Source organism: Triticum dicoccoides, chromosome 7B, assembly GCF_002162155.2.
Source record: "Triticum dicoccoides isolate Atlit2015 ecotype Zavitan chromosome 7B, WEW_v2.0, whole genome shotgun sequence".
NCBI lineage: Eukaryota > Viridiplantae > Streptophyta > Magnoliopsida > Poales > Poaceae > Triticum > Triticum dicoccoides.
In genome coordinates, this window is record NC_041393.1 from 722,130,499 (window position 1) to 722,144,853 (window position 14,355).

The following is a 14,355-nucleotide window of genomic DNA, read 5'->3' on the forward strand; positions in this document are numbered from 1 at the left end:
GTGACACAAGAGAACGGGTGGTAGCACAAGAGAACGGCTAAAAGCATCTACAACCGTACGCCCATTATCTGCGACAGTTGCCCTTTGGACTATCATTGATTGCATTTTTTGTCGGTAGCTTACCAAGCGGATCACTTGGTGCCCTTTGGACTATCGACGTGTGAATTTGGATGATGACAACCATTCGACGCAATGGTACAAACTATATGTTGGGGGTCATTTTTGTGTTCTTACTTTTTATTTGGACGATGGCATCGACCATCATATCTGCTGGAGATGCTCTGAGATTTGACTATACAACGTTCTTTTTGGAAAAGGAGAAATTCACGGCCTCATGACCTCGATGTTACGTGTGTCGAAACAAATGCATCGGCCGGGCGGTGATCTCACAAATACTAAGTCTTTTGTCCATTCCTCCACCGCATCTTTGATTTCATACCTAGGTCGCATGTTCTTTGATGCTCGCTGCAAACCATGGAGTGTACTGCCCGTCTATATATCAAGCTGCACACTGATCGGTCAATGGCATCACGAAAATGGAGGACGTCGTGTACCTCGTCCTGGCCCTCGCGTCGCTGCTCGTCGTGCTGCTCGCTAGGCGGTGGAGGCACAGCTCGCCGGAGGGCGAGGACAAGCTGCGGCTGCCGCCAGGGCCGTGGACGCTGCCGGTGATCGGCAGCATCCACCACATCGCCGGGGCGCTCCCGCACCAGGCCATGCGCGACCTGGCGAGGCGGCACGGGTGGCCGGTCATGCTGCTCCGGCTCGGCGAGGTGCCCACGCTGGTGGTGTCGTCCCGGGAGGCCGCGCGCGAGGTGATGAAGACCCACGACGCCGCCTTCGCCACGCGCCCGCTGAGCTCCACCGTGCGCGTGCTCACCAACGGCGGCCGGGACATCATCTTCGCGCCCTACGGGGAGCACTGGCGCCAGATGCGCAAGATCGCCGTCACCGAGCTCCTCACGGCGCGGCGAGTGCTCTCCTTCCGCGCCATCCGGGAGGAGGAGGTCGGCGCCATGCTCCGGGCCGTCGCGTCCGCCGCCGGGGACGGGGACGCGATCGACATGCGCGCGCGGCTGTCGGTGCTCGTGGCGGACACCACGGTGCGCGCCGTCATGGGCGACCGGTGCAAGGACCGTGACGTGTTCGTCCGGGAGCTCGACCGCTCCATCGGCCTCGCCGGCGGGTTTAACCCGGCCGACTTGTGGCCGTCGTCGCGGCTCGCCGTCTGGGCCAGCGGCGCCGTCCGCCGCGCCGAGGAGTGCCGCGACATCGTGTTCGGGATCCTCGACGGCATCATCGCTGAGCACCAGCAGAGGATGGGCACCGTCGACGGCGACGACGAGGACCTCATCGACGTGCTCCTCAGGGTGCAGAACGACGGCAGCCTCCAGCTCCCTCTCGACATGGACTCCATCAAAGCCGTCATCTTCGTAAGCAACCTCCAACGCCTACATATCGCTCTGCCATGCCATCACGGAAAATATATCCTGTGGAGCATAGGCTTACGTGCACCTCCTTATCGCGCGCATATATAATATACGCAGGACATCTTCGGCGCCGGTAGCGAGACATCGGCGACGACGCTGGAGTGGATAATGGCGGAGCTGGTGAAGAACCCGAAGGTGATGAAGCGGGCGACGGCGGAGGTGCGGCGAGCCTTTGAGGCCGGCGGCAAGGTGGTGGAACAAAAACTCGGGGAGCTGGTGCCGTACCTGCACCTCGTGATCCGGGAGACGTTCCGGCTGCACGCCCCAGTGCCGCTGCTGCTCCCGCGGGAGTGCCGGGAGGAGCCAGCGTGCCGGGTGCTGGGCTACGACGTGCCGCGGGGCACCCAGGTGCTGGTGAACGTCTGGGCGCTGGGCCGCGACGAGCGGTACTGGCCGGACGCGCCCGAGGAGTTCCGGCCAGAGCGGTTCGAGGCCGAGGGCGGCGGGTCGGCGGCGGGGGTGGACTTCAGGGGCGCGGACTTCGAGCTCCTGCCATTCGGCGCCGGGAGGAGGATGTGCCCCGGGATGGCGTTCGGGCTGGCCAACGTGGAGTTGGCGCTGGCCAGCCTGCTGCTGCACTTTGACTGGGAGGCGCCCGGAGTGGCTGACCCTACTGAGTTCGACATGACCGAGGCGTTCGGCATCACCAACAGGCGGAAGGCCGGCCTCCTGCTCCGCCCCGTCCTGCGCGTGCCCGTCCCCGTTCCCGTACCCGGTGTCTAGCTAGTTGATTCACATACATGTGTGTACTCCTTTAAGTGTACTTTCAATTTTATTGGAGAGTCAAATTATATTAAAGTTTGACCAAATATATCAATGTTTGTGAAAAATAAAGAGTTATATAAGGAAAATATATTTTATCATGAATATAATGATAGTAATTTAGTGGCATAAATGTTGGACTATTATTATATAAATAGGATCAAATATAAAAGAAGCTTGATTTTTAAAAAAAATTGGAAATACACTTTTTAAAGGACGGATGGAGTATGCGGAAAACAAACCGTCACCAATGTATTTGATTGGTTCAATTTGTGGTTGTTGAATCTACTTGACAATGTCCTGTAAAATAACAATGGGAGATGGACTTGTTTAAAAAAAGACAAGTATGATTTTTCTATAGACCCGATTTTTACCTGGTAGTGGGATGGCGCACAGTTTGTTTGGGGATGTGTGCATGTATGGCTCTATTATGGCAATATCACATATTTTTTAACACATATATGTCATACTACCTTCTCTCTTCTTTAATCAAGCTATTCTTTTTATCCATCTTCTGTGACATGTGGGACAGCTAGCGAGGAAGCCCCACGATAGAGTGACTAGCGGGTATGTTTGAAGTAAAAAAGAAGTATTACATCCCATCAACCCATATTTTTCAGTCTGATTACATAGTTTGTAGTATCAATTATATTATATCTTTTAAACAAAATATCAGATTGACAAACCGTTTGGATATTAGTACTCCCGATATTTAAGTCTTCATAACAAGATCAATTTGATCAGTGTGTATTTTAAAAACAATAGCATATTTGTTCCAGGAGTACGGCCCTAGGAAGATGCTGCCAGCTGCAAAGGTTGACCACCTTAACAATTGGCTAGCTTTTGTCATGTAGCTAAGTACTATCATTAGCATAGTAATGTCTTTGTCCCCTTTTGAAACCGGTTTGAGGCGTCCGGCTGGGTCAAATTTTTTGACCGCTCGGTGACCGGTCCATCCGCCTGGACATTTAAGGCCGGTTTAAGGCGTCCGACGGTAGATGCTCTTATTTGATTAAACAAACAAGTTTATCGCCTAAATCTAAATCTGATCACTTTTCGAGTTCTTGGTTCACTCTCCGTGTACCATCATGTGCACCACCCTCCAGTAACGACATTTTTGGCATGCATCGACGCTCCAGGGGTATGGCGCCAAGAAGATGCTGCCTGCTTGCCAGCTGCAAAGGTTGAACACCTTAACAATTGGCTAGCTTATGTCATGCATCGGCTGGTAGCTAAGTACCATGATTAGCATAATAACATGTCTTTGTCCTCTCTGGGTGAAGAATATGGCGGCTAGTACCAAAGAACGTGCACAAGAATCAACTGTCAAACAAGACATGCGTGTTTCAAATAACAAAAACGGTGTACCAGGTCTGATGACGGGGATGATGCGACGTGACCTCCGGCCGGCTGCCGGCCGGCTGCAGTACCAAAGAAAAGACAGCTACGAAATAATAGTGTGTGGAATGTGAAGCGATAAGAAAAAACTATGGTTGCTTTGTAAATCTAAAGGATGTAGATGCTTGAGGCAGTGGAGATGACTATCTCTAGTTTTGCTTCTTGTTTTCGTCTCAGCTGGAAACGTTAACCGTCACTTATTCGCCTTGTTCTAGACTTAGTGTGCACGTTTTGGTATTGTGATTGATTGTGATAATTTTGCCGGATTATTTGTTAGAGTTGTGTCGAATATTATTGTACAAGGTAGGTTACAGTTGGGCTTGGTTTTGGACCGTGTGTAGACAGGGTAGGAGTTATGTCCTAATAGGACACTTGTATCCCAAGCCTCTCATATATAGTGGGGGTAGACACACGATGTAACCTATACCAACATAATAGCACATGCATGCGGGGGAGCCGACGGCGTGTGCCGGCGCCAGGGCGGCCAGGGTGCGGTATTGTAGCGGTGTCATTGGCAGGAGCGCCCGTAGTCATGCCCCGGGGATGTAGCCATGATGGTGAACCTCGTTAACAAATCTCGGTGTCGTGCTCGTGTGATTGCTTGGTCCTCGGTAGATCAACGGTGGCATCGGATTTATTCTAACAAGTGGTATCATGAGCAAGGTTACGATGAGGTGGAGTGTTGGAGTTTTTCCATTGATCTTCACGGTGAAGTGCACACGAGAAGGCTTACGTGGTGCAGTCTGGCTTTATTTCATTGTACATGGCTGTGTACGTGAAAGGTAGCGTGAGGGTCTGTGGTGTGCGTAGCAAGGATGGCGGCATGCGTATAAGGCTTGGAGGAGTCTGGAGTGCGCCGTGGCAGGATCATGCAAACACATGGCACCAAGAAATGCACGGAGATGTGCGGGCGGACACGACGCGGGATGGAGCATGGTTGCAGTCGGATAATTTCGGCTGGGTCGGACTAGACTGTCTGACGGATCGACGGATATGTTGGTCAAAGCAGAAGACGGTGGTGATTTCAGCGACGACGACATAGGAGCGTGATGCTGATGGTGGCCGACTTCTGGGGCGTGGAAACACGTGGTGCAGGCCTGAGGGCTTGTGCGGCTTCGACAAGACTGTGATGCAGGGTTGATTCAAGGTAGTGTGCACACATGAGAGCTTGAAGTCGACAGGGCGCAGGGGTAGCACGGCCAGCTACATGGAGTCATGTTGAAGGTGGAGCTGGAGTCTAGCAAAAGACTTCACTCTGTGCTGATGGAGGGGCTACGATGTAAGATGTCAGAGAATCGAAGCCTATTTCAGCGGGATAGCGAGAGACACGTGGATCGGACTAGGACCCAATGGTCTGATGGAGACGTGATACTCGACATCGGTCGGTGATGATCGGTGGTTCTCTGCAGTAGGGGTTTTAGTGGTGTGGGTCCTCGGCCCTAGAGACTCGACCAGGACAGCGGAGGCTCGACACGGTGATAGCGGCGAAGCGCGCGGTAAGCACGAGACACAGTGACAGGCCAAGGCACTGGTGGTCAGACACGTGATCAGACAAATTGTGCAGGGGTGCTGAAGCAGTGTTGATGAGTACTGGATTTAAGTTGGTGACTGGGTCTGTCGGTGCCGGAAGATGGACAGGAGTTGACCATGGAGAATCTGAGAAAGTGGCGGAGAGTCTGAAATTGTCAAAAGCTGAGAGTACATGGCCGTATATTCTGTGGTGTTCAGTGCACATGGCAAAGTGCGGATGACAAGTACAGAAGGAGGCGGAGTGCTATAGCTATGGGACATGTCAGAGACTATCCGGGAAAAAGGGTGAGACAGCTGTGAATTTGACTTAGGGTGACACAGGGCGACGGTGAAATTTCTTCCAGTTTCAGACAAGCAGTCAAGAAAGAGCGGTGAAGTTGAGTTCAGCTAACTCTTATATGTGGCGTCCAATATGTGAGTTGTTCATTTTTACGCAGACAGTGGTCGGTGTGTGATGGCATTGAGCGGATACTCCAGAAGTTGGGAGCACAAGGTAGAGTAACAAGGAACTTAATTTTGCTCGAGTGTTGACTGTGAAGAAGACGAGAAGGAACTACAGTTGCAGGTGGAGTCAAATGGAGTCTGGGAGTAGCAGCGGTGCTCACGGCGTATCTCAAGTCCAATGTACATGGAGGTTCGACGCATGGATGAATTCAAGGTGGTGAAGAATATTCGCCAAGGTGGAGTTTGTTAGAGCTGTATCGAATATTATAGTATAAGGTAGGTTACAGCTGGACGTGATTTTGGACTGTGTGTAGATAGGGTAGAAGTTGTGTTCTAATAGGACACTTGTATCCCAAGCCTCTCATATATAATGAGGATAGACACACGATGTAACCTATGCCAACATAGTAGCACAGGCACGCGTGGGAGCCGGCGGCGTGTGCCGGCGCCGGGCGGCCAGGGTGCGGTATTGTAGCGGTGTTATGGGGAGGAGCGCCCGTAATCATGCCCCGGGATGTAGGCATGATGATGAACATCGTTAACAAATCTCAGTATCGTGCTCGTGTGATTGCTTGGTCCTCGGTAGATCAATGGTGGCATCAGATTTATTCTAACACTATTTTCACAAGTTTATCATTCGGTTAACCAGCCATTTCTTGCCTTTGTGGCTATTTTGTACATCGTATTGTAATATACAGTCGTCTGTTCCATTATAGCAGACTTTTCGGTAAGTCCCATTCGTTGGCCAGGTGGCAAGGTCACAAAGTTTCCTAGGTGACACACACATTTGTTGCCTCATATTTATTATCATAGATATAATTTTATATCACTCAAACAAGGTCCCATCCTCAACTTTTACTCCCTTCGCAGCCACGTTTCTCAGGCATTGGCGCCCTTGTGGCCATGCCATCGAAATCGGTGAGTTGCGGCAACCCCGCCATACTCATCGCCGCACATCCCAGCTACTTGCCGCCGCCACATACACTCTTATAAACTAGGTACTTTCAAGTCGTGGTGTCTAACTTTAGTTTTTGCATTTAAAATTTCCTTGAATATCTTTACAGGGGGTGGACACTTTTTTCTGAAGAATAGTGGATTTAAATGATTTTCTAACATTGGTCCAAAAAGGAGCGCCTATGTGTCACTTGCTATGAGATAAAAAAACTGCCTCACCTACAGGGCGCTGACATCACTCAATATTTTGTTCTTTTATTTATATTTCAAATGCATATATTTAAAAAACTTAATTTTACTTAAGAAATTCGAATCCAATTTGTAAAAATGTTATCTTAGTAAAAAATATATCATTTGTGCAGTCTTAAAAAATGTTGATAACTTTTTTGAAAAACTATGTTCACAATGAAAAAGGTTCCCGTGTTTAAAAATATGATGTGATTTAAAAAAAATATACATATACAATGTAAACATTGTTCCCTGTTTACAAAAATGATGTGATTTTTTCTAAATTGGTATACAATGTAAAACATATATTTTTGTATTATAAAAAACTGTTTCACACCATTAAAAAATGTATGTGAAATTTTATGGAAATATAACAACCTTAAAAAACCTTTGTGATAATTTGAAAATTGTGACATAAAATGTTAAAAAATGTACATGTAGGTCAAAAAAATGTTTATTTCCATTAAAAAGTGTACGTGATATTTGAAACAATATTCAGATGTTTCCATTAAATATCCTTGAAATTTTCAAAAAGGTTTATCCAACCTGAAATTGTTTTGCGTAGTTTAACAAAAGGTTTATTGCCATTAAAAAATATACAACATGCATTTGGAAAATTTAACCACGTATTTGAAAAAGTTTTTAAAACAAAAGCACATTACGTATTTGGATAGAATCGAAAATATACAAAAAAAAGTTTCACGTATTTGAATAAAATCGAACATATACAAAAAAATGTTTCACGTTTGCTCCAAAAGTGTATATAGCGTACTAAGAAAAAGTAGACATGTGTTGACATAAACAAAACAGATAAAAACCGGCAAAAAATGAAAAGCAACGAAAACCAAAGAACAAAGAAAAAACAAAGAAATAGAAGTATAAAAAATAAAGAAAGATAAACCAAAGAAAAAACTAGAGAGAGAAAAAACCCATACCAAAGCGAACCTACAACGTGATACGAGTGGCTGCCAGCAACCGCGCTAATGGGCGGGCCCGCTAATCTTCGTCCCTAGGCAATTGCTATTAGGGCATGTACAACTCTCCACCGTGGACAGCTGCTCCACAGGTCCACGTAGGTTCAGGTGCCAAGTGGAGGCAAAGGTATAGCCTCGCAGGTGACAGGTGCATCCTACAAAAGAAGCGGCTGCTCTATAAAGGCAAGAAGAAATTAGGGGAAAACATGAGAGAGAAAAGGTGAAAAAGAAGGAAAGAGGGACGTCCATGTACTAGTTTGCTAGCTAACCGGGGTGAAGATGGAAAGCAAAAACTAGTAAAGTATGAAGGGGAGAGAAAGTGGGGGGTCCATTTTACTGCTGCCCGCATTGAGCAGCGGGCAATCCAAACAGTGGTTCCATCTAAATTTATTTAGTTTTAGGCATGAGGCATCGGTACGGTGATGCTTCCACTGGTCATGCCCTTAGACTAGCCACAGTGGGAGTAACTTTAGCAGTAATATCGAGTCCAACTCAGCAAATTTGTTTATGTGACAATGAGTTAATGAGGAAAGAGATAGTTATAGTAACTTAGCTAGTTACTGTAACATCACATGTCCCAATGCTATATGAGTCTATAACATAATAAATGAAGCTTTGCATGTTACCACACTTATGTATATGTTACTAGTGTATGTTACTAGTGTATGTTACCCACCATTGTGGCTAGTCTTAGTAATCTGTGGGGTTGGAGCGCACTTTCAGTGCTCGGCGTTAGCGGTGCACTTTACCTTCCGCGTCCATTGCGTGCATCGAGATTTAATTAAAGTCTGCCAGCCTGTTATGTTGTAACTGCAACTGGCAATACCGTCCTACCACTAGTAGAAAACAGGGCATACGCTCGGGCCAGGTCAGCCCATTATTCCCGCTTCAGTCACGAACCGGGACCCATGAGCCCATTGGTTCTGGTTCGTGAGGCCTGGGAGCCTGCCGGGCCTCGTGGGGGCATTGGTCCCGGTTCCTCTGGATCCTTTGGTCCCGGTTGGTGGGACGAACCGGGAACAATGGGCCTCGCTCCTGGCCCACCACCATTGGTACCGGTTGGCGGCTTGAACCGGGACCAAGGGGTCGCCTTTAGTCCCGGTTCATGCCACGAACCGGGACCAATGAGTTGCCTATATATACCCCTCGCCCGCGAGCAGAGCACTCCACTGCTCTGTTTTTCTGGCCGGCCGTTTGAGAGCTTTGTGGTGCTCTAGCTCACCTCATATGCACACTAGGTGTTCGATGGAATGCCCGAGCCACACTACTTAAGCTTTCTCCTCTCCAAGGTCGACCTCCAAACTCCATTTTCCTCAATATTTGTCTAGGTTTAGCGGTATGTCACGTCTCGTCCCCGTCTTCACCGCCGTCGATCGCCCGCGCCGATCTCGTCGCCGGTACCACCGTGGTGAGCCTCTTGTTCTTATCTTCTTTCTGAAAGGAAAAAAAGCTTACTTGTATGTTTATATAGATACTTGTATAATTTTCTTACTTTTATTATTGCTTCTTAATATTTAGTGCGATGGTTTTGGTATCCGCCCCCGTCGGCCCTCGTCCTGTCTATGGTTTGGATGTGGTATATTATATCTTTATAACTATTTGGTTCATTTATTGTTTATGACAATTATGCCGACCAACGTGACATAGATTTTATTTATCTAGGAGGTATGTGAACCGGAAATTCCAACCGACCCTATTGCCGAGAGGTTAAATTTAGTTGAAGAAGAAAACAATTTCTTGAAGAAAAAAAATGAGGAGGAGAGGATGATATTGGAGTTGCATGTTGCGGATGTCGTCAACGATCACAAGATCAAGATGGATGCAATGTGCTTGAAGATTAGAAAGATTAGAAAATATGCCATTCATACCGAGGCTTGGTACCATTATGCCGTTGGATCAATTGTTACCTTGGTTACGATTATGATCGCATTTGTTTTCGCATTGAAATGTTTTACATAGCTTGAATGTATGGTTTAATTAATTAGATGCTTTGAAGAGTTGTATGTTGTTCAACGAGAACTATGTATGTTCTTTGGTTTTAATGCGATGATGAACTTCTATTAATTTGGTCACTTAATTATCTATTCATGATGTTCTGTAATGATTTTTGACACACTTAATTATATATAATGCACGCAGATGAACCGGCAATGGTTGTACGGTGACAGACACACCTCCGAGTACATTAAGGGCGTGCATGATTTTCTCGAAGTGGCTGAGGCAAACAAGCAGAATGGTTTTTGTGTTGTCCATGCCCTATCTGTGAGAATACGAAGTCTTACTCTAACGGAAAACCCTTCACATCCACCTGCTTGAGAAGGGTTTCATGCCACACTATAATGTTTGGACCAAGCACGGATAGATAGGGGTTATGATGGAAGACAGCGAAGAAGAAGAGGACGATGACAACTATGTGCCCCCTGGATACGGTGATGCTGCAACGGGGGAAGCTGTTGAAGATCAGGAGGAACCAGACAATGTGCCCGATGATGATCTCTTCCGGGTCATTGTTGATGCAAGGAGTCAGTGCGAAAGTCAAAAGGAGAAGGTGAAGTTCGATCGCATGCTAGAGGATCACAAAAAAAGTTTTTACCCCAATTGCGAAGATGGCAACACAAAGCTCGATACCGTCCTGGAATTGTTGCAGTGGAAGGCAGAGAATGCTGTGTCTGACAAAGGATTTGAGAAGCTACTGAAAATATTGAAGAAGAAGCTTCCCAAGGATAACGAATTGCCCTAGAGTACGTATGCAGCAAAGAAGGTTGTTTGCCCTCTAGGATTGGAGGTGTAGACGATACATGCATGCCCTAATGACTGCATCCTGTATCGTGGTGCGTACGAGGATTTGAACGCATGCCCGGTATGCGGTGCATTGCGATATAAGATCAGACGAGATGACCCTGGTGATGTTGACGGTGATCGCCCCGGAAGAGGGTTCCTGCCAAGGTGATGTGGTATGCTCCTATAATACCACGGTTGAAATGCCTATTTAGAAACAAAGAGCATGCCAAGTCGATGTGATGGCACAGAGATGACCGTAAGAAATACGGGAAGTTGAGAGCACCCGCTGACGGGTCGCAGTGGAGAAAAATCGAGAGAAAGTACTGGGAGGAGTTTGCACGTGACACAAGGAATGTATGGTTTGGTTTAAGCGCGGATGGCATTAATCCTTTCGGCGAGAAGAGTAGCAATCACAGCATCTGGCCCATGACTCTATGTATCTATAACCTTCCTCCTTGGTTGTGCATGAAGCGGAAGTTCATTATGATGCCAGTTCTCATCCAAGGCCCTAAGCAACCCGTCAACGACATTGATGTGTACCTAAGGCCATTAGTTGAAGAACTTTTACAGCTGTGGATTGGAAACAATGTACGTGTATGGGATGAGCACAAACAGGAGGAATTTGACCTGCATGCGTTGCTGTTTGTAACCATCAATGACTGGCCTACTCTCAGTAACCTTTCAGGATAGACAAACAAGGGATACCACGCATACACACACTGCTTAGATGACACCCAAAGTATATACCTGGACAAATGCAGGAAGAATGTTTCCTTGGGGCATCGTCGATTCCTTCCGACCAACCATCAATGTCGAAAGAAAGGCAAGTAATTCAAAGGCGAGGCAGATCACCGGAAGAAGCCCTCCTTGCGTATCGGTGATCACGTACTTGCTATGGTCAATGATTTAATAGTAATCTTCAGAAAGGGTCCTGGTGGACTATCTGTTCCGAATGACGCTGAGGGACACGCACCCATGTGGGAGAAGAAATCTATATTTTGGGACCTACCCTACTGGAAAGACCTAGAGGTCCGCTCTTCAATCGACGTGATGCACGTGATGAAGAACCTTTGCATGAACCTGCTAGGCTTCTTGGGCGTGTATGCAAAGACAAAAGATACAACGGAGGCATGGGAGGACCTGCAACTTTTGCACGAAAAAGACGACCTAACTCCAAAGCAGTATGAAGGTCCTGCCAGCTATGCTCTTACCAAAGAAGAGAAGGAAATCTTCTTTGAATGCCTGCTTAGTATGAAGGCCCTGTCTGACTACTCGTCAAATATAAAGGGAATAATAAATATGGCAGAGAAAAAGTTCTAGAACCTAAAGTCTCATGACTGCCACGTGATTATGACGCAATTGCTTCCGGTTGCATTGAGGGGGCTTCTACCGGAAAACGTTCGATTAGACATTGTGAAGCTATGTTCATTCCTCAATGCAATCTCTCAGAAGATGATCGATCCAGAAATCCTACCAAGTTTAAGGAGTGATGTGGTGCAATGTCTTGTCAGTTTCGAGCTGGTGTTCCCACCATCCTTCTTCAATATCACGGCGCACGTCCTAGTTCATCTAGTCGACGAGATTGTTGTTCTGGGCCCTGTATTTCTACACAATATGTTCCCCTTTGAGAGGTTCATGGGAGTCCGAAAGAAATATGTCCGTAACTGCGCTAGGCCAGAAGGAAGCATCTCCATGGGCCATCAAACAGAGGATGTCATTGGGTTTTGTGTTGACTTCATTCCTGACCTTAAGAATATAGGTCTCCCTCAATCGCGGTATGAGGGGAGACTGGGTGGAAAAGGCATGCTAGGAGGGGACTCAATAGTATGTAGGGACGGGCATTCTTGGTCTCAAGCACACTACACAGTTCTACAAAATTCTACCTTGGTGACTCCATATGTCCATGAACACAAGAACATTCTACGCTCCAAACACCCGGACCAGTGTGAGGACCGGATTACATGTGAACACATCAGGAGTTTCGGCAGTTGGTTCCGAACACGTCTCAGGTGTGAAAAAACTGTTTTGATGACATTTACTCGTTGGCGAGGGAACCATCTTCTACTGTAATGACCTACAAAGGGTACAAGATAAATGGGAATACATTTTACACGATCGCCCAAGATCAAAAGAGCACCAACCAAAACAGTCGCGTCCGCTTTGATGCAGCAACCAAGAGGGGAAATGACACATATTATGGTTACATAGTGGATATATGGGAACTTGACTATGGAAATGATATTAAGGTCCCTTTGTTTAAGTGCAAATGGGTTAATCAGTCAGGAGGTGGAGTACAGGTAGACCCACAGTACAGAATGACATCAGTGGATTTGAATAATCTGGGGTACACAGACGAGCCATTCGTCCTAGCCAATGATGTGGCGCGGGTTTTCTATGTGAAGGACATGTCTACCAAATCGAGAAAAAGAAAAGATAAGGAAGCGGATACATCATACGACGAGCCAAAGCACAACATAGTTCTTTCAGAAAAGTGAGACATTGTGGGATTGGAGGGCAAGACAGACGTGTCTGAAGATTATGAAAAGTTTCATGAAATTCCTCCCTTCAAAGTCAAGGCTGACCCAAGCATACTGTTAAACGATGAACATTATCCATGGTTACGGCACAATAAGAAAAGAACACAAGCGAAGAAAAAGTGAAGACTTTCTATCAACAACTATTATGATGATGCCTTTGATGTAGAATATCACTGCAGTTACATTTGAATAAATGAAATCCCTTTGTAATAGACGAGTTTTCGTCCGAAACCCCGATACTTCCAAAGAGATTGTCTGTTTTGTACACGAAGTGCATCCAGTTTTTGTCGCAACCCTCTCAACTTTTTAGCACATGCTATGTGGGTGAAATGATGATACCATGCCAACTTTCAACCTTTTCAAAGTTCATTTGTAGTGCTTTTCAATAATGAACTAATAGCAAAAAGAATGAACTAATAGCAAAAAGAATGAAATAAAAGCAAACAGAATGAACTAATAGCAAAAAGAATGAACTATAAATAATCAATTTAAATATTCTGTTATGATCAACTAAAACAAAACTATAATATCCTTCAATAGCAAAAAGAATCTACTAAAAACTTTTATAAAACTCCAATAGCAAAAGGAATCAACTCAAAAAACTTTTATAAACCTCTAATATTATTGAAACTAAAAATATATAAAATTTATCCAACCAAAATTATCAAAGTATTTTCTGTTCAAAACATTAAAAGCAAAAAAAATTTCATGAAGAATTTCTTTTGTTAGAAACTTTAATAGTAAAAAGAATTATCATAAATAATTTTTGTGTTAGAAACTAAAATAACAAAATCTGTGTTTGAATATAATGATAGAACACAGTAATATTAAATAGCAGGAAAAACAATCACCCAAAAATCTATGTTTACAGTAAAGTTATTCAAAAACTAGTGATTCACACAAATTTCAAAAAATTCAAATTTAAACTATTTAAATTGGAAAACAAATGGCATAACAGAAATTTTATATTTTTTATTATGTAAAAACAAAAGGAACTAAAAAAATAAAACAAAAAACAAAAAAAATGCAAAAAACAGAAAAAAAAACTGGGGAAAAATAAAAAATGCCACCTACTGGTCCAATACGGCCTGAATACGACTAGAAACCCTATCATGGGCCAGGATTCAGGCCCGCAGAAGGACCAGTAGGCCCATTAGGCATGGCAGTGACAATTAGGCCCGTAAGCCTGCAATCGAGAGGAGCTCGAGAGGGGTGCGGCAATGGGGCTTATAAACCAATGTGCGCCCCTCTCAACTA

The 14,355-nt window shown here is 45.7% G+C and overlaps 1 protein-coding gene across 1 annotated transcript; it reads left to right on the forward strand.

Annotated features, from left to right (window-relative positions):
• The first annotated feature begins 288 nt into the window (after positions 1-288).
• Positions 289-2,357, forward strand: LOC119339949 (dolabradiene monooxygenase-like). The gene is made up of 2 exons (XM_037611853.1): positions 289-1,433; positions 1,548-2,357. Exons 1-2 carry the CDS (start codon positions 537-539, stop codon positions 2,211-2,213), a joined length of 1,563 nt encoding a protein of 520 aa, XP_037467750.1. The 5' UTR covers positions 289-536; the 3' UTR covers positions 2,214-2,357.
• Positions 2,358-14,355: the final 11,998 nt, after the last annotated feature.